At 34.6% G+C, this 20271-nt stretch overlaps 2 protein-coding genes and 1 long non-coding RNA gene across 6 annotated transcripts; 2 read left to right on the top strand and 1 right to left on the bottom strand.

The window, feature by feature from the left end:
* The first annotated feature begins 110 nt into the window (after positions 1–110).
* On the top strand, positions 111–7344 carry LOC138122439 (motile sperm domain-containing protein 2-like). Of its 2 annotated transcripts, none has more exons than XM_069036716.1 (10): positions 111–225; positions 407–490; positions 540–683; positions 739–913; positions 969–1132; positions 3621–3829; positions 4755–4818; positions 4929–5047; positions 5096–5290; positions 6231–7344. In XM_069036716.1, exons 2-10 carry the CDS (start codon positions 421–423, stop codon positions 6537–6539), a joined length of 1449 nt encoding a protein of 482 aa, XP_068892817.1. In that variant the 5' UTR covers positions 111–225; positions 407–420; the 3' UTR covers positions 6540–7344. The 2 variants fall into 2 exon arrangements, with proteins under 2 accessions (XP_068892817.1, XP_068892808.1); XM_069036707.1 differs by having other exon boundaries at positions 187–346.
* Positions 7345–9628: 2284 nt separating this feature from the next.
* On the top strand, positions 9629–14578 carry LOC138122422 (transcriptional repressor CTCF-like). Of its 3 annotated transcripts, none has more exons than XM_069036695.1 (10): positions 9629–9749; positions 10344–10501; positions 10551–10750; positions 12242–12740; positions 12800–12936; positions 13041–13191; positions 13243–13397; positions 13449–14028; positions 14082–14197; positions 14251–14578. In XM_069036695.1, exons 2-10 carry the CDS (start codon positions 10366–10368, stop codon positions 14317–14319), a joined length of 2043 nt encoding a protein of 680 aa, XP_068892796.1. In that variant the 5' UTR covers positions 9629–9749; positions 10344–10365; the 3' UTR covers positions 14320–14578. The 3 variants fall into 3 exon arrangements, with proteins under 3 accessions (XP_068892796.1, XP_068892785.1, XP_068892791.1); XM_069036684.1 differs by lacking the exon at positions 9629–9749 and adding an exon at positions 10235–10259; XM_069036690.1 differs by lacking the exon at positions 9629–9749 and adding an exon at positions 10236–10259 and having other exon boundaries at positions 12257–12740.
* LOC138122456 (uncharacterized) lies at positions 9661–10411 on the bottom strand. The gene is made up of 2 exons (XR_011156512.1): positions 10177–10411; positions 9661–10112 (listed from the first exon to the last, which is right to left on the bottom strand). It is a non-coding gene; the product is annotated as an uncharacterized lncRNA (long non-coding RNA).
* Positions 14579–20271: the final 5693 nt, after the last annotated feature.

Raw genomic sequence — 20271 nt, 5'->3', positions numbered from 1 at the left:
CACGTTATTAAAATAAGTATATTAATCATATTTCGTGACATCTCTGAATACACATTCAAACTAGATTAATGTAATTGGTTCACCGACTGCGAACTGCACATGACGGTTTATTATTATTGGTTTATTTGGTTTATCAACACAAGTGTCACTACTTGTCATCATACATCACTTTTATTTCGTTGGTTGATAGTTATGTGATTTAGTTTAAGTCGGAGGAGCGGTAATGTAAGTCTTAAACACTGAATTATACAATTATATCATCAATGCCTTATTCAAATTGCGTTCTGTCTCCTACCTCAGTGCAATTTAATTGAAGTGGTTTACAATTTATTAACACCGTCGATAGGTACAGTCGCACCGTGAAATTTTATCAATGAAATTGAAAAAACTAAAGTTTTTATTTCAGAATAAATTAGAAACATGAGTTCTGAACAAGTCAGAGAATTGAAGAGCGCCTTTTTGGAACAGCTTGCTTCAAAAGGAAGTGATGGTGAGTACATAGTTTGCACGAATGTCTTTCATTACAAACATTTTTGCAGCCATTCACCCCAAAGACCTGGAAAGGGTGAAAAAAGATGATAACTGGCTTAATAGATTTTTATTACATGTCGATTCTAATCAAACAGAGGCACTAAACATGATGTGGGAAACTGTAACTTGGAGAAAAGATTTCAAAGTTAATGGTACTCAAATGATTTAATTTTTTTAAGTGTGTAATTACATAATTGAAATTTTTAGAGGTGAATGACAATGTAAAAATGGATATTATTGTACAGGGTGGATTCTTTCCTAGTGGATGTGATAAAGATGGGTGCAGTCTGTTCATATTTAAATGTAAAAAATATGTGAAAGGTACTCACAACATGGATGATTTGAAACGATGTGTTGTCTATTGGTTTGAACGATTAGAGAGGTATTTACACTAGCATTTTTAAGTGAAACATTCTCATTTTCCTTTTTTAATTAAGGCAAGACAAGGGCAAACCTATCACTCTATTTTTTGATATGGAAGGGTGTGGATTAGCAAATATGGACTTAGAATTTACAAAATATTTAATAGGCCTATTCAAACAATATTATCCTTATTTCCTCAATTATATACTTATTTTTGAGATGCCCTGGATATTAAATGGTAAGTGTTTTCCTATTACTACATTAAGTTGTTATTTGTACATTGTAACAGCTTTATTACATGGAAATACAATGTAGATTAGATAAGAACTGGATGATAATTTACATAGGTAGTTACAGTAGTTGTTTATTTTTCCTAACAGAAATAATTTAAATTCCAACATGTCACGTTTTTGGATAGGATTAATGAATCTATTTTTTTTATTTCATTTGGCTCAAGCCAAATAGTGTATTTATTTTAAGTAGGTAGTTACTTAACCAACAGATAACACAATTAAAGGTCAAGAGTTACTTCAAATAATGAAGTAATTGATGGCCACATTCCTACATGAAAAATTAAATAATGAACAATTTCATAGTGACTTACTGTTAACAAAAACAACATTTAAAATGTTCATCTTATTTTCACATAAAATTTATCTCCTTTCAGATTGAATGAGATTTTGTATTGTTTGCCCTTATCAACATCTATTTATTAAACAAACGTTAGGATGACAATTAAAATATGAATCTAAACTTTGACAAAATCATGTAGGTAATAAAAATTATTTCCCAATTTTTATTTGTAAAAGTTGCCATCAAGACATTGATGAGTCATTACAAAAGATTGGTGACCTCTAATTACTGTGTAATTGACTCTAAACTCGGTTTCACTGTAACTGAAACTTGTAATAGGCAGACTTTTATGGCGCAAAAACGACTTTTTTTATCGTTTTATTACGTCATGTAGGTATATGAATATGCGATGAGCCATATTGGTTTCTTATCTGCGATTTACGTAACGTTCAAGTCGCTGATTTTATGATAATGTTCTGGGAACGACGTATTTTGCTATTAAATATAGGTTAGTGGAGAATTTAAAACTCGTATCGTATCGGTATTACATTTAAATTCTGAATGGATTAAACGAGAATCAGTGAAGATGGCTACATCTAAAAATAACTACTGTACAAAGTTTGTTTTGTGAACTCTGTGATACAATGGGACTGATAAAAAACATGATATACTATCTGACCAGATTGAGATACTCATAAGTCATACGTCAGTCGAAATGGGTTTTAAAACACAGATAAAGTGACATTTTCCTTTTATAATTTTATCAAAAAAAAATGTATATTTTATAAATTTCGTTGAGTTATTTATTTTTTCTTCAGTTTCGACATGGGATGTTAATGTATTATTAGATTTCGTTAGAATTCCAATTTCTCATTACATATCACAAAATCAATGTTCTATTGAACCGTTGGATCAATTAATAAAGTCGATTGTTCGTTATCAATTGTAAAAAAATAATTCCTCGTTTTACGTAAATTTTATCGCTTGAAATCCATTTAATTTAACAATTTACCTACCACTTTATTTAACTAACGACGTGTCACATGCAATTGTAAAGCAATAACATAAATTATATTCCTATCTACTTTTAGGAAAAACACGTACGGTTGGCTTCAAAAAAAAAAAAAACGGGAACTGTCAGAAAAAGTTCTGTCAGATTTTATTAAATTTTTATAGTTTGAAACGGTCTTTTAGAATTTAGGTTAAAAAACTACACTTATGTGTCAGAAATGCCTGTTATGCAAATACAAATACTACTGTCAAACAGACATAAATTGACAAATTAAATTTCCAATTCACATTAGGTCAAATTTCATTTCCCGTTTTTTTTTTTTTTTGAAGCCAAATGTAAATTACATTTCCACTCAATTTGTTTAGTTAACTTTTACGGTTTTACAAAATTTAATTTATTTAAATGGTTACGGCAGTGCCGAATAAAGATTTAATAATGTCCATTATTTATATAAATATGGATTTGAGTATTTGACCATGCACTTAAATTTTTTTTTCGCTTGTCAAAGTTAGTAATTAAGTAAATCATGTGACCGTTAGTTATGTTTCATCTTACCATTTAAAATAGAAATATAATAAAAGTTCAGCGATAAGAGTGTGAAGTTAAATTATTAATGCGGTTGCTACACTTGATCAATATACAGGTTTTATAAAAATATGTATCAGTTTTGGTTAAATTGAGTCATGCGGGGAAGACATCTGTGTTTGTTATAAAAGACCACTTGTTTAGCAAAATGAATACTGGAAGAATAATAACGATAACGTGACCTTAAAAAAGTAGAAGGTTTATTTTCTTTATCAAAATATTATTTTATAAGATAGCGCGTAAATGATAAATATTTAATAATAATGATCAATCAGATATTTGTTCATTTTTTTTATACGTAACTGAATCTAATTAAAGAAAATGCAACTTGCATAACTGTCCCTTGGCTTTCCAAGACCTTCGACGTGTAAAAACACTCAGGGTTAAAACAGAAAGTTCCGTTCGACGTCGACGATTTCACAACTATCGCACTTTGTCGATGTTAGACCAAAGTGTAAAAATTGCAAACGTAGGAAACAAATAAATCACGTCGACTTTGTACATTTCGCCAATTTCCCGTTCAGACTTCCACGAAGTGAATCCGTTTTTCTTTCAGCTGCCTTTAAGATTATAAAATCTTGGCTACCAGAAAAAGCGGTCCAAAAAATAAAATTTTTAAGTAAGAAAGACATAAAAGAATATGTCCCCCTGGATCAGGCTCTAACGTGCTGGGGAGGACAGAACGATTACACATTCAGTTTCCTTCCGGAACCCCAGGAAAGCTTTACCAATAACACCAGCACGCCCATCTCGACCAACAGAAAGGTAAGATCGTAAAAGCTTCCGTTCGTCCAATTTAATTTGGAAATGTGTATTGTTTTAGTATTGATTTTGTTTGGAGTTTCTTGTGCAGTCACTGACTTCAAACGAATTGTATTGATTGATTGTCCATAAGCGCACCGAGTAATTTTTGTTCTCTTAATGCATGCTATTTGACATCAGTAAGGTAGACTTGACCCATTCTGACCTTTCCACGTGAACATATGCCAGCAAACATCGATATTGTTTATAATTAGTTTTGCGGATATATATTTTTAACTGGCGCGAAAGATCACTGTTTATACTTCAGGACTTTATTAGTGCCAACAATTTACAAAGCTGCTGCAACTCAAAATAACAATAATTATTAACTGTTCACCTTGCTGGAAAAATTTACACAAATTGTGTGTTCCACTGGTTTGGTCATCGACAAATTTGTAAAACACGTGTAAACTGTTTCAATTCGCAGTAAATATTCTAGCTAAAAATATTTTGGGATTAATTTAGATAAAACACAGTTGGAACATTTAGATTTAACAAGATGGATTTTCGATCGGTTTTCTTTGTTTTTAATAGAAATTCCATTCTGTTTAATGATACGTAACTTACATTAAATTCCGAAGGTGGATGTTAAACACACTGTCGTTCTTTGTGATTATTCCTGACGCTTGTTAATTTTCGTTTTTGACCTCCAAATTCATGATAATCAAGATGACGTTTGAACGTTCTTGATTTGATTGCGTAATTAAAACGAGTTTATTCGGGATCTTTAATTGAAGCGTTGCAGAAGCATCACCCATGGTAAATATTAACCAGTTGCATTTAATTTTTTGTTTTAATGGAATATATTTATTGTCTGCTCCTTGTACATGTGCGCAAGCATTGCTATAGTGGGCTAGCTGAAATGTTAATCAATAAAATGTAATGACAGGTTCATTTTGCTGATGGGTCTTCGATGTCAGAGTCACCAGAAGGGAGTGGAGACAAAGATCACGGTATGTTGGATTTCCTTCTTCTTCTATATTTAAAAAGATATATTTAGCACACCAAAAATTTGGTGTGGTCTAAGTTATCCAACATCATATTGAGTCAAATATGGTTTCAGATGGAAGTGCCCTTAGTGTGCAACCATCTAGCATCATCACCTTCATTAAAGAAGGGACAGAACTGGTCAGTACTTTGGAACTACAAAACACTGACAGCTCCATCATCTTGTCTTTTAAGGTAATGACACACCTAACAATTGTCGGTGTGTGACATGAATAATTTCAGTTAAAAACCACATCCCCTGAGAAGTTCCGCGTTCGGCCTAGTGTGGGCTGCTTAACGCCTGGAGCTCGAGCAACAGTGCATGTGACTCTTTTGCCCGGCTTCCAGCTAGGTGGCCTGTCTCGAGACAAATTCCTTGTGATGAGTACAGTCATTGAAGCAAGTGAAATGAACCAGGATTTAGCCCAACTGTGGAAGGTACGCCTTCATTTTAACACAAAGGGCTGTTTAACTTCTTTCCAAAGTTCACAAAAATCATAACCTATCTTCAGCAACATTTGTGGATATTCGAAAAATGCTTGTTTCTAATATTCTAATTTTTCCAAAAGCATTTATGAATTAATCGTAAATAACGTTAAAAATTGTTAAATTATTTAGACAAAAGAGGGCTATGGAGAACAAAACTTTTGAAAACGTACTGCGTAGCTTCCGTCATACTAATAGTGTTGGTGAAAAGAGAAAAGAGAGTTTGTCTAAACTCTAAACTCCAACAAACAATGCTGTGCATGGTAAACCTAGTGACTATTTTCTTTATTCCAATTTCGAAAATAAGATTCTGGCATGAACCTTTTGTGTTCTAGAGTGAAAACCATTTTTTTTTAAACAAAATTCACGTAAATATTAGAATTACCAAATGACAGTTTGTTAAGTTACTCTGCGCGCCTTCAGAAATTTTGTTTTCCATAACGACCTTCTATCACTTTTTGTGGGGCATATTGTATGGTGCCATCAACAATTACTTGGATAAGGGGCGGCTGTGACTTTGACAGTGTCAGATTTTTCCAATCTTGCTAACTTTAGCTTATAAACGTCAAACAACTGTCACTATTGATCAGATTTTAACGCAAAAATGGTTTTTACTTCAGAATATAAAAGATTCATATTACCTTCGTAATGTTTTTAATAACGGAGAATGGACATACAGCGCTGTTGCCTGTTTGATCGAGTTTCGACAAAAATTTCCAAATTTAAATTGAAACAGGTATATGCAACCAGAAATACTTCCATGCTTTCCAAAGCATCTGTGGAAGTACGTCCAAAATCTCAAAGTTTCCTTTGATCTAAATAATTGCTGATGGCACGGTATAAGAATAACTTCAAGAATCTTTGTTGTTATGTGTATATTTTTATTTTGTAGGATACATCGGGAAGGAAGATCAACCAGCATCGTCTTAAATGTGCGCAAACCAATGAAGTCACTAAGAACGGTAACGCGGTAGGTGTATGGAGTGGATCCCCCGAGGGCGAACAGCCGAACAACAGCCAACTTTTAACGAAAGTAAATAACTTGACGGAGTGCCAAAGGGAGCTGCACGGGGCCGTTAAACGTATTCAATATTTTCAAATGATAACAGTTGTATTAGTTGTCGTTTTGGGGATTTTGTTGTCATATGTTGTACATTTGGAGAGCAAGGAGGGATACACCGGTTCGTGCAGTGCCCCATAACAATAACTATCGGAAGCAGGCCCAATTGAAATAAATTTGATTCATAAAGTGTTGAAAAATTTATTGTATATTGTTTTGTATTTAATTTGCATATTTAAACTGGTCCTAAGTTTCTAGTTGCTGGTGCCTGCAGTCAATGACAATATTTAAAGTTCACATTCCTGTATAAATCAAAGTTCGGATTTCGTTCACAAAAATATTTTTGCTTTAATTCTGTAGGTTTTCATAAAATTCCTATCAGCTTAAGTGATATTGTTAAATTATGTCTAGCAGAGTTGACAGTTATAAAATAACTTATTATCACTGTCAACTCTGGTATACATTTATACGTCTATGTTCTAGTGAATATATTTTTTGTTACTATATGTTTTTTTTAAGTTATATTGTTAAAACATTTAACTTTAAATGAGATTTTATACTTTTTAGTTAGGACTATTTTCATGCTCTGTACAATCGCATTAAAAGAACTGATAAATATGCTAATTGTATATATTTTTGCCTATGTGTAAGTTACACAAAATATGTATAGTGATTTTTTATATTGAAAGTTACACGATTGTGTTACCACTTTATTTTCACATTGTGTATTTTTGTTTTACATGTAACAGATTAATTTAATGGGAATTAAATTATCAAATATTTTCCTTATGTTGAAATATGTTCTAACAGAAATATACTGCCACAATTTATCATTCTAATGCCTTTGTTTATGTAGTTGAGGAATATTAGCGACTTACAACCAACTGTAGTATTATTACTTACGAAAGTAACATATTGGATGCTAAATAAAAAATTATGAACTGCATTAAGTTCTATTAAAAAACATTGTACAAAGCCCTGACATTTCATAAAGCTCTTTAAACACTACTTACAGCAATAGGAACGTTAGGAGAGAAAAGGAATTATCAATATTTTTGATTTTACTATATATATTTTAAACATGTTTTTCATAATATAAAATTAATTACTCGAACTGAAAATGTTTACCTACCTCATGTTGCAAAACGTACTTTTTCTAATTACAATTCTAATGGTTAAAACCATTAGAAATTATTCCACTAAAGATAAAGATTCAATTAGTGGTGCCTATCACTCCAAGTGTGAAAAGTTTTAATTGAAATTACAGTAAGTCAGTTCTTTGACGCAAAATTTGAATCAGACAATTTTTTGGAACATGAAAGAAGTCTCGTTTTCGTTTTTCAACATAAGATCGTAAAATGATGTAATGTTTAAACTCATTAAAACTGTTCAAACCGACAAATATCGTTAGTGTTTCGTTTGTATTTTCGATTTAATTTAACACTGAAGTGACGCACAAGAAGAGCAAACAAAATCTGTACCACATTCCTCGAAAGGACCAAATGACGCAACTGGATTGATTTAAATTGTGTATTGCCACCTCCTGCAACGCAAAAATATTTAGCTTGTTGGAAACGTTGAATAGTACGCGGTTGAGCGATTGGTTTCTTAAAATTACACAGCCTGACATAAATTTAACTATCTAGCTGTTATGTGGAGACCGTCCAGTATTATTTAGTAGGTGCTTATATATTTTTTGCCTACCAAGTACCGTTTTCGAATAAATGTCTTCTTAATTATTCATTTTTTACTTATTTCATTTTTCCGAAGTTTATCATTTGCCTAATTGTAGTCGGGACTTTCCACCGTTGAAAAGCCTTATACCCGAGAAGCGTTGTTGTTAAAGTTTTTTAAATGTAAAGTTTGAAATAGGTATGTATATCACAAAAATGGGAAATAAAATATATTTGATTTGAATGGAATAGAGCACGTGGTTTATATTGGATAAAAAACAATTGATGTAATCCCAAGGTCAAAAAATCATTCGAATTTCCCCTGAAAAAATTAAATGACGCGAAACTTGAGAAATTTTTGTTGAGCCAACGTTCATAACGTCAAACCCAGGATACTTCTGAAAAAAAGCACGAACAGCATTTAAAATTTTCTTGACAATATGTAATAAAATTCTTTATTACAAAATCTTAGTAGAAGACATATTACAAAAATTCTAGAACTTAGGATGTAATGCGAGTCTAAAAATTGATTCTTTTATTTTCACAATTGTACTACACTGTTGAAAAATTTTAGAGTTGTAAGTGAAGAGTAAGGCGAAAGATATATGAAAGAAGATTACTGTGGGAATCTAAAAATTGACGTGGCTACAGTGGAAAAACTACTGTTAAAACACAAAGGCATAAAGGCATTGTTAATGTTAGCACAACATTAATTCATAAATGTTACGCATGAATTTTAGGCTAGAAAAAAATATTGTGACTGACTAATGTTGATTGGCAAATTGCACAAAACTGAAATATTTCCCTTTTACCCATTTGTTTCCAATCTAAAAACCTAATTTTTTCACGTTCACAAAGTCAAATTTTGCCGACCCGTGTTTACCAACCCATTAATTTTTACCATTAATAAATTGTTTTTACAACGACTGGTCATCAATAAATAGCATTCGCTTTTATCGATTTCTGCCTACGTGATTTACTCGTGTCAATCGGATTCAATTTTAATAGTTTAGGGTTAAATGTCCAGTTCACACAAATCACCGCAACTAAAGGGGAAAGGTCTCCACGAGCACATTTAAGGTGACGACCCATTATTCAACAATATTTTTTCTAGTTACAGATAATGGAGATAATAACTATGTTATGAAAGTAGGAGTTCCATATATTACTGCCTCAGTTTAAGTTTCTAAATTTTTCAATATAAATGTCGTATATTATCAATCATTTTTGCTGCAGTCAGTGTATTTTTTTAAGTTTATAATCTTTGAAATGGTTGATCGATCGAACCTTTATTGGCAAATTGATTATTAATGTATGACGGAAACACTTGCGTGACCTATCACACACGCGCCTAAGCCTTGACCGGTTTTAAAAAGCTAACCCCTTTAATGTCTTTTACTCTTTTGATTAAAAAATGAGCAATTTGGAGATACCAACGAAAAGAAAAAATCAAAACAATTTAGTACCCAACCCCAAACCAGTATTTGAAAAACGGACGTTTCAAATCAATCCGCCGCTACATAGCTCCGCTCCTATTGGCCGACGGGTCGCGTCTGACGCACGCGCACGACATCTCTCTCCTTGTCCTATTTGCTCCGCTGGCCTCGCCATCTCTGAGTACATCGAACAGACGCTGCCATTGCGATACGCCCTCACAGGACATTCTTGGAGTTAAAAGGTGAGTTCAATTTCCACAAATACGGACATAACCCGACCGTCACGCGTAAATTCGCACAATATCCAGTTGCGGCATGCGTTGCCCCTTAATTTGGCACCAGTTTGAATCCCCAACGGGCACAGGAACGCGGAAAATCGGTATTTTTATGCACGGCGACACTTTCCCCTTTATCTCTTCTCCACGTTGATGACAGCGCCAACCGTGCTAATTTCTCGAAATTTTTGTTGAAATGCCCCCTACATCCAACTTTGTTAAGTATGGATTGTCAGGGAATCGTCGGAATTAATTACGAAATTTCCGGATGGAGCTCCTTCAGGAGTTTATCGAGGCGAAAACCAAGTCGGCGTCCTATTTTTAACGCAGCTGCAGTTAAATGGGAAAATGGCGTCAGTCTACCTTGACAAACAGTTTCCAATTTTAATCCCACCTTTCAAGCCAGCGAATTTGGAGGGAAAACCGCTCCAATCAAACTGAACAAACACGTTCCATCCTTAATGTACACAAACAAATGTAATTTTCTCACGTATTTAACGCGACGACAGTCTCTTGAAAAATACAAGAAAAATCACAAAAACGCTTTTTCATCTCTTCCAGGTGTCTCGCTAACGCGTGCAGTATGACTGCACAATTCACCCACAATCCAATCAAATTGGAGGGTGTTGATTCTTCTGAGAATGTTACAGAAATTCAGTCGTATCTAGCTGGGTTTCAGAAAGAAATTGGTAATGATGGGCCCATACAGCAAGTATCAGGTAAGTTCAAAATTTAACTTGACAAACTTGTGTTACTTTGTGCTTTAAGGAGAGGACAATGAAGGGGAAACTGAAGAAGGCACTTATTTTGTTGATCAAGCAGGACTTTATTATTACCAAGCAAAAGGTGACAGTCAGCCTGTTATGACTGTCATGACAGGACTCCCCGAGTCAGGAGGTGATGAAGGTGAGGAGTTTATTATTAATCCACACAATGAAGAGGAGATGGAAGTTGAAGAAGGAGAAGAGGTATATTAAATAGTAGGCACTGTTTTTAGAAATATTAGATTTATTAGTAGATTGAAGAGGCAATGAATAGTCTGTCATATTTTTTCAAACAATTTAGTTTTTCATTTAGATTGAATTTTTACATAACACTAGATAATTAGCTCCTCACATTTTTGTAGATGTCTGTAATTAACACTTTATGCATGATGTGTTCACTGTTCAGTATAATGGTTATAGAACAAATTTTATAATGAGTATTGAATTACATATACCTACTGATGCCATGATGCTCAACTTCCAATAACTTGCTAATAATCAGTTTCCTTGTAGATAACACAGTCTTTATTTGATCAATTGAGGAGTTGCTTTTTAAATAAATATGATTTAAAATTAGATTTTGGTCAATACAATTTTTGTTGGGTTGCTTGATCTCAAAGAACATTGTGTTCTATTGGATGTGCAAACAGCATGCCAGTTTTGGAGATTAATACATCTGTTTGTAGATTTTGGTGTGCAGATAAATTTTATCTTTGGTTATCTAGCTTTTTGCTATTTGCATCAATATTTGCAAAATAGATTTCAGCTATATACAGGCTGGTCCACGAGTAATAAAGAGGCCCACACTAGTGGGTTCCGAAAAAAGCTGGCTTCTGAAATTAAAATATCCGGCTTTTTTCGAAAATGTATTGTGGGTTGCATTATTATTTTATTTTTTAAATTCCGTCGGGCTCATTATCACTCGTGGACCACCTGTATGTACGGGGTTATTATAAATGTTTCTAATATCTAGTCGGCGTTGGCCACATACGATGTTAGAAACATTTATAATAACCCAGTATAATTTGGAAACATTCCAATTTTTACAACAAATTTTAAGCTGTAATTTCCTCCATTTCAACATTACATTATAGAAGTTTTGAAAGGAAAGAATAAAAAAAAACATTAAACAAAAAACAATATATTTTTGTCATCGTATTTAAAATCTTTTAAATTTTCCAAGTCTGTCAACGTTAATAATTTAATAGCCATCAGTTGAGATTAAGATAACTAGGGGTGTATTCTGTAACTGCTCCGCTAAATTTTAAAGGCAGTTAAATTAAGTTGTCATAGCAATGACCAATCAGGGCTTGAAATTTTAAAAGACGCTAAAATTTTAACGCCCCTTTAAAAATTACAGAATACGCCCCCATAATTGGTTATTTCAGTTTAAATAGTTTAAAATATTTGTATTTATTTTTGGTAACAGCAATAATATTAACGATAATGTAAAATTTGACTGAAAACTCGCAACTCCTAGTCAACATTAAGATTTGAATATTTTAATGAATTGGATCGATTTGGATCCAGAAGTTACGGTGGCAAACCATTTTTTGACAGCTAAGTTGGTAGTTATTTTATTTAAGTAGGATTCTGCACAGTTGTTTCAGACAAAATTCGAATGTGGATGTTTTTTAAAGTACATAATTATTTATTAAAGCGGCTTGTCGATGACGGCAAAATTTTTGTTACAAGGGTTTGCCTGTTCAGGAATCGGAAAACCAGATTTTGATCAATTCGGGGAACGCCTACCAGCGAGTAACAGTAGTCCCTGCGGACACCAACTCTAGCGAACTGAGCTACGTTCTGATCGTCCAGGACCCATCAGACTTGAAAGATGGCGAACAGACGGACGGAGAGCAAGACATGACGGTGTACGATTTCGACGAAGGCGAAGAAGGTGGCGTGATAGACTCGGAAACGGACGACGACAAGTCCAAAATAGTGAAAATATTGCCTCGGAAGTCCCAAGTGGTCTCACAAGCCCACATGTGTAACTACTGTAATTATACCAGCCCTAAGCGTTATCTGCTGTCGCGTCACATGAAATCCCATTCGGAAGAGCGGCCACACAAATGCAGCGTTTGTGAAAGGGGTTTTAAAACGCTGGCATCACTTCAAAATCACGTTAACACGCATACGGGTACCAAGCCACACTCTTGCAAATACTGCGACTCTGCTTTTACAACGTCAGGTGAATAATCATTTGTAAGGGTCGATTTTGTTTTCATAATCGAAGTTGTGTTTGTTCAGGGGAACTCGTTCGGCACGTGAGGTACAGGCATACGCACGAGAAACCTCACAAGTGTCCGGAATGCGAATACGCGAGTGTGGAGCTCTCGAAACTGAAGCGGCACATTCGTTGCCACACTGGAGAACGACCCTACCAGGTACTGTTGATTCTCGCCTCTCCGTCTCTATATTTGTCCTGTTGCCCTTATTTTTTACGTCTCTGATTTGCATTTTTTTTAATGAAAAGTATTTCACGTTTTAGTGTCCACACTGTACATATGCAAGTCCAGACACGTTCAAGCTAAAGCGTCACTTACGAATACACACCGGTGAAAAACCGTATGAATGTGACATTTGCAAAACAAAATTCACCCAGTCCAATAGTCTTAAGGCCCATAAACTAACCCATAACAGTGAGTGTTGATTTAATCGTGTAGAATTTTATTACGAGGTGTGATTTTTAGTCGGCGACAAGCCCGTTTTTCATTGTGAATTTTGTCCGACGACTTGCGGCCGCAAAACGGATCTAAGGATTCACGTCCAAAAGCTTCACACTTCCGACAAACCGCTTAAATGCAAAAGGTGCGGCAAATCCTTCCCCGATAGATATAGTTACAAGGTTGGTAGCGCGACCGTCAGCAACTCGGGAGACTCAACTTTGTATGCGCAGGTACACAACAAGACCCACGAGGGTGAAAAGTGTTACAAGTGCGACCTCTGTCCGTACGCTTCGATATCGGCCCGCCACCTGGAGTCGCACATGCTCATCCACACAGATCAAAAACCGTACCACTGCGATCAGTGCGATCAAAGTTTCCGTCAAAAGCAGCTCTTGAAAAGACACCAAAACCTCTACCACAATCCGGATTATATACCGCCGCCTCCGCGAGAAAAGACCCACGAGTGTCCGGAGTGTTCGCGGGCGTTTAGACATAAGGGGAACCTTATTCGGCACATGGCCGCTCACGATCCGGACCCCACCATACAAAGAAAACAGATGGAGTTGAAATTGGGACGACAGAAAAAGATACAGATGATCGACGGGCAACAAGTCGAGGTGATACCGGGATTGGACTCGGAAGAAGAGGACGAAGAAGGGGAAATCGATATGATGGCGGTGGAAGGATCCGACGGTCAACAGTATGTGGTCCTCGAAGTGATTCAGTTGGCGGATGGAGAAGAACAAACGATGGTAGTCGGTAGCGATAGTAATAACGAACTTTTGAATGAAAATATTTTACCTGATAATGGTGTGTTTCGTGTGCGTTGAAAAAACAAATTGTCTAAATCATTTGTGTTCCAGATCTAAATGGAGAAGATGTTATAAAAGCTCTACAGTCAGCTAGAAGAGTGTACAAGAGTGAAGAACCTAAAAAGGAGAACACTGAGAGCGACATGCAGAACTGCTTTGGATTTGATGTAAGTGGCTTCTGCTGACAATTCATTTCTCTTGATTTGTTTTTATAATATAGGAGGATGAAGAAGAAGAAGAGGAAACGAGAGGGAAAGAAACTATTACGCTTTTAGATCAGATTGACTGAACTTTCACTTTTTATAATCATTTTGGGACAATGTTCAACATCAGCAAATTTTGTAAAGAAAGAGTTATAAGATCTACACATTAAGGTTAAATTTAAATTATTTGATTAATTTTTAGTTGTACTATTTTTTTAGAATGATTTTTAGCACTGTAAAAGTTTGTATATATTTAATTCCAGTTTACAGGTTAGGTAATTTTTGTATATATTTAATGTTATTTCTAGATGTAATAACATTTAGTTAATAAAGGAGTAAATACAGTTTTATTTTTTTAAACCAATGCTTCATTTACTATCTGTATCTACCAATGTTACTCCATGTCTTAAATGTATTGTTCAATGAAAAAGTGGAACGACGAATAAAAATTCAGATTGAGCTCAACAAGAACTAGATACTGATCACTTTGTACAGTTCACATTCAGATATTCATTTTTTAAAGATTTTTAATAAGTGAAAACCGTTTTTGTTGACTGTGAACCTAGACGCGTGAAGTGATAAGAAATACGTAACAATAACAAAAGAAAGTACCAATGAATGTAAGTTGTGATTAGTTGGTGATGAAAAATGTGTTACGTCAAATGCTAGCCAGTTATCAAAAATATGTGGAAATCGAAATAATTGAAACAAAACAGGAAGAATGGATAGAACTGAAAGAATCAATGTCAAAAGGTCAACTTTGTAAATAACGTGCGATCGAATAAAAAAAAATTGAGTTACCTGGATTGTGCTATTCGCAGTAGGCGTTGGTGACGTAGTTGAATGTGCCGCAAGCTTTATAACATGAGTGAGACTAGCATCGCCGATAGGTAGCGCTGCTGGCGGTAGTGGAAATTTGTCTACTAGTTTGTCTAACGTTGCGAAAAGAGCGGCACATCCCGAATTTGTGTGGGTTTTCAACGCCAACTGCGATGGGACAATCATTTATAATGACCCTGTATTACACATTTCTTCATCACGTTGTTGCTATCGATTATATGACGTTCATTTTCTTATTATGCACCAAATAAACACCAGAAATAAACATTACAACACTTTTTCGGACAAATAAAACACTGGTTAAATTTAATTGTAAAATTTTCATTTGTTTTCAGTCGGTTTACTCGGTTTTGTCGGTTTCGTTGTTAACTTGCTAAAGAGACCAATAGATGGCGCCACGGTCCAGGGTTAGAAAAGTGCGGCCGAAAAAGAGATACTTTTCGTCCGCTTGAGAGTACCAGCACTCGCAAAACATTTTCTGGACGTGTAATCCACAACATTTTTCATGTCGACGAATTTAAATCATTTTTAAAAAGTAAAAAATTATTATTAATTAATTCAACGAAAGTAACTTCTATGTCAAAATTTGTTGACATTTAAGAATCAATGCTGCCAGCCCATTCTCTAGTGAATTTTTAACCAAGGTCACTTTTGTAAGTACTAGGCCGGGAATTTAACGTTCCCGGTGGATTTTGAATCATGCAAAACCGTCGATAACGGCCGGCGGCATGAAAGAGTTATATCGGGTGTGTCAAAAAAGACGGACACCAAAGAATGTATACTATGCCGGCCAAAAAATTTTGGCCGTCATTGTCTGTCAATTCAAAAAAAAAATTGTAATCCGTACTTTATTGTCATCATGATTACCGTCTTGATTATGAACGTTATTTTTTGGGTGATAAATTTCAAAACTCAAAATTATTTTGTCATTTCTACTACACAGAACGTTTACCTCACGTTGTCTATGTCCGATTGCTCTAATTTTGTTTATTCATGTCGGATTTTTGGAATTTCTGAGCTTCAAACAGTTTAAATTGATTGTCAAAATGACAAGAATCGAAAGCGAGGTTACGATTCCTAAAGGTCTATTTACACTTTACTTGAATGTCAAGAAAATGACGGCCAAAATTTTTTGGCCGCCATAGTATACAAATCATGGAACATGAAGAAACATTTTGTTTTTGTTTTCGGCCTTTCGTTAACGCGCAAGAGCTTTTGGAAGTTACAACTAAACTACCTGTAAAACTAAATGATCCTGTTATTAATGTGGGAACATAATTGTATGTGTCAACTCTCAAAGGTGCCCTACTGCCCTACATACGGTAGATTCTGGTTACCTATTGCGTTGCTGCTATTTTCACTTTCTGGGAGTTTTTTCTTTAACTGAAAGCTGCAGAACAATTTTTGTTACAAAATCGGGGTCTATGTTATGCTATGCTATGCTATTAAAACGCCTGTCCGTCCTTTTTGACACACCCGATATAATGAACCATTTTTGCGAGTATAGCAAATTTTGTGAAAAATGCTTTTTTTGAGAGAAAATACCCTGCGTTTAGTTAAAATATTTATGATTAATGCTTGTGAGAGTAGCTGACAAAATTTTACAACAACCTTCAGTTCTCTTGAATTATGCAGTGAATATGAAAGAGAAACATGAGAGTGTGAAGCTTTAGCTCAATAAATTTCAATACTCGAACTGCGTTGAAACGTTCGTGGTGACTGTCGTTAACGGAGTTGTAAGGGGGTTACACGAAGGGAGATGGCCGAGGGAAGCTGTACCGACACTACCGACCAATAGCCAATAATCCCGAAGAACAGAAATATATCTGTACTTGTATAGTAAAGTAAAACCTTTAGTAGACGGTGAAAAAAATTTATTGCCCCCAGTCAGTGTAATTTGGAATTGTAGAATAAGCTGGAATAGATACAATTACAATTTTATATGTATTAAAGCAATGAATAAAGATGGAGACGGGACCTCAAGGACATTTTTCCTCATATCAGTGTTGCAAAAATAAAAGAAGGAATTTTTATTGGACCTCAAATTCGGAAACTCCTCAAGGACATCATTTTTAAAACCAAACTTGGTGAAAGAAGGACGTGTATGCCATCTCAAAGCGTATCCTGCAATTTCCTCGGAAATAAAAAGACGCAAAACTGGTACAAGGCACCAGGAATGTTTTTCATACATTAACTCTTGTAACTCTTGTAAGTGTACGATATAAACATCCATTTTCTCTGTTCTCATTTGGATTTCTTTCTAAAGCACATAGACTAGAAGCTGTCTCAGGTGAGCATGGGGAGAGTTTCTACTAAGATATAGCACTTACAGAGGGGCGTTACAACGGAAAGTGGAGTGAAGCTATGCTTGTAGATTTCTATTGTCGGATTTGGATTCAACATTCAAAAAATTGGTAGATTTTTTAACAAGTAAAAAGAAGTGGTAGGTAGCTTTCTAGTGCGTGTAACTGTTTAATTCACGTGCCAGCGCAGCGAAGCAAGGGGATTAATTTTTAAATTTGGCGTCGAAGTTGGCGTTGAAGAGTCGATTGCGAATGGACTATACGGATAACAGATCACGGATCAGCTGTTTAAATCTTACGTTTTTACACGAGTGGTACGTTCTCAATCGACTCTCCAACGCCAACTTCGACGTCAAATGAAAAAAAAAACACCCTTTATTTTCCTTCTCCGCTTTACGTAAATCAAGTTTACTATTTTGATTAGACAGTTGCAACCTAAAGTGAAGGATGCAAAGCTCTCGTTGCCAGGTAATAAAATAATACGTTCGTGGCCGGGAGCAAAAAGTGAAATTGCTAATTTTTCACATTGAATGTAAATGTATCATTCTTTCGATTTGATCGGTAACAACGAACCAGACGCAATTTTCGCAGTCTCTTCAATTGCATTCATTTTCAATGAAAATAATGTTTCTTTACAAAATTATGCCGAGAAATTTGTTGTTTGCGTTTGTTGATGAGTTTAACAAGGTCTTCACAATTAGCCACCTTGTCATTTTCAGCCGCGATTTTAGTTTAATTTTCATTATTATCAAATAAATATTGATACGAGTACGTATGGGGGAGAAGGAAAAAATTAATACAATGTACGAAGCGTAAGCTCTTTTCTTTACCTCACGGCCTCGGTCTTTAAAATGTCTCCTTAGCTGAAGAGTTCACTTACCTACGTATCTGGCAATGTAAACTGTTTCAATAGTTTTACTCAAGGTATGTATGTGTAATGTTTACCACGACAACCAGTAAACAACTAAAAATTACAAAGGCACAGAGCCAAACAGTAGGTATTTTGAAAAAATTAATTGGGAAGCAAATCTCAATATACAGGTGTCCTAAAAAACGCCGCAAGCCATATCTCCGTTATTTATGGCTTATTGATTTAAATGAAACAAAAATTGGAATAAATCACTTTAAAAGCACTATAAGCACAGCATAGACTAATTTTTTTTCAAAAAGTAATTCAAGGTCAGATGATAATCAACTTTGTTTTTTTAAAAAGCTTGGTATATTTTTTTATACCCATCCAACGGTATGCCGCATGTTGAAATGCATTTAACAGTTACCGCGAAAATAAATAAATAAAATAGCATTATTGGAACGTTTTTTTTTTTTCGAAAAAAAATCAGGTATACTATGGAATACAATCCTAAACGCAATAACAATACTTTCTGAAGAGCAGAAACAAAAAATAATATGACAGAACGTGTAATAAATATTGCATTTAGGATTGTTTTCCATAGTAGCGTGACTTTTTTCGAGGAAAAAATTTTTAATAATGCTATTTTATTTATTTATTTTCTCGGTTACTAATAAACGCATTCTAACATGCGGCATATCGTTGGATTCAGAAAAATTATGTTTCAAAATCGGAATAAAAAAATATACCAAGCTATTTGAAAAAACAAAGTTGATTATCATCTGACCTTGAATTACTTTTTGAAAAAAAAAGTCTATGTTGTGCTTATAGTGCTTTTAAAGTGATTTATTTCAGTTTTTGTTTTATTTAAATCAAGCCATAAATAACGGCGATATGGCTTGCGGCGTTTTTTAGGACGCAGCCTGTATTCAAGAAGTTGCAGAGGCTATTTAATCTACCTCTATTAAAATTGAAGGGAAAGTACGAAGTGTTCTGACATTTTTTAATCAGTATACAAAAAACGTTTTTTCCTCTGCTTATACAGGTGCGTCCTAAAAAACGTCGTAAGCCGTATCTCCATTATTTATGGCTCGATTTAAATAAAAGAAAAATTGGAATAAATCGCTTTAAAAACACTATAAGCACGACATACAGTCGCGGACAGAAAAAATAGGACAATGTTTTTTCGCTAATGTAAATCGGTTTACTCTTTCTAAGGTTACTATTAAAATATTTATTTATTTGTCATAGTAAGCCCGGTTTACTCCACCCAATTTTAGCTAAAAATCTTAATAAGACTTGTCCTACTTTTTTCTGTCCGCGACTGTAGATTTTTTCGTAAAATTGAAAAATGTATCCCATTAAAAAATTAGGTCTTGTTATTTGACCTTCGATAAAGTCTCAATAAAACGCTTGCTGCTTAAGCAGTTGTGTTTGTAATAACAGGACAATTGTGCTAAAAAAACTACAACAATATCTACTTAATTTAAAATAATCTAGTTAAGTACCATTCGAGCTGCGAGTAATTATTGACGACTCATTTACTCAAACATCCTGCACAGGAAGTCAAATCGTGCAAATTTGACTACGGGCTGTCGAGTTGTTAACACTTGTCAGATCTGACACTCTTTTCGTCGCTATGTAACGAGTTGCCTACTACATATTATTAATTTATTATTATTACCAGTATTACTATTGGGGACACGGAAAACTGGGCAGATGTGTCATTCAGTTGTCAAAATTTCTAAACCATACCTTAGCTACTCATAACCAAGTTGACAGTTTTTTTGAAAATACCAATTATAATGACGGTAAAGGTGCATTTACATTGACACTTTTTGAAATGACAATAACAGACTGCCCAGGATTCCATGTCCCTCATTGTACCACAGACAATCACGGACTCACGGACAAAATGAACGCATATTTTTTGCTTTTCATTTTTTGTAACACTAATGAAACTTTTATTCTCAAGTGGCTTCTGATGAGCTGTTTTACGTATACACTGTGTCCAAAAAGTCTGGAAACACCCAAATGAAAACGTA

The sequence above is a fragment of the Tenebrio molitor genome, chromosome 1, assembly GCF_963966145.1.
Source record: "Tenebrio molitor chromosome 1, icTenMoli1.1, whole genome shotgun sequence".
NCBI lineage: Eukaryota > Metazoa > Arthropoda > Insecta > Coleoptera > Tenebrionidae > Tenebrio > Tenebrio molitor.
This window is presented reverse-complemented; position numbering and strand designations above follow the sequence as displayed.

Coding starts and splice junctions, on each gene's coding strand:
- LOC138122422 (XM_069036684.1), top strand. Junction 10,502..10,550: donor GCCCATACAGCAAGTATCAG/GTAAGTTCAAAA, acceptor TTGTGCTTTAAG/GAGAGGACAATGAAGGGGAA. Junction 13,192..13,242: donor CCATAAACTAACCCATAACA/GTGAGTGTTGAT, acceptor TGTGATTTTTAG/TCGGCGACAAGCCCGTTTTT.
- LOC138122439 (XM_069036716.1), top strand. CDS start 421: ATGAGTTCTGAACAAGTCAGAGAATTGAAGAGCGCCTTTTTGGAACAG. Junction 1,133..3,620: donor GATGCCCTGGATATTAAATG/GTAAGTGTTTTC, acceptor TTTTTCTTTCAG/CTGCCTTTAAGATTATAAAA. Junction 5,291..6,230: donor ATTTAGCCCAACTGTGGAAG/GTACGCCTTCAT, acceptor TTTATTTTGTAG/GATACATCGGGAAGGAAGAT.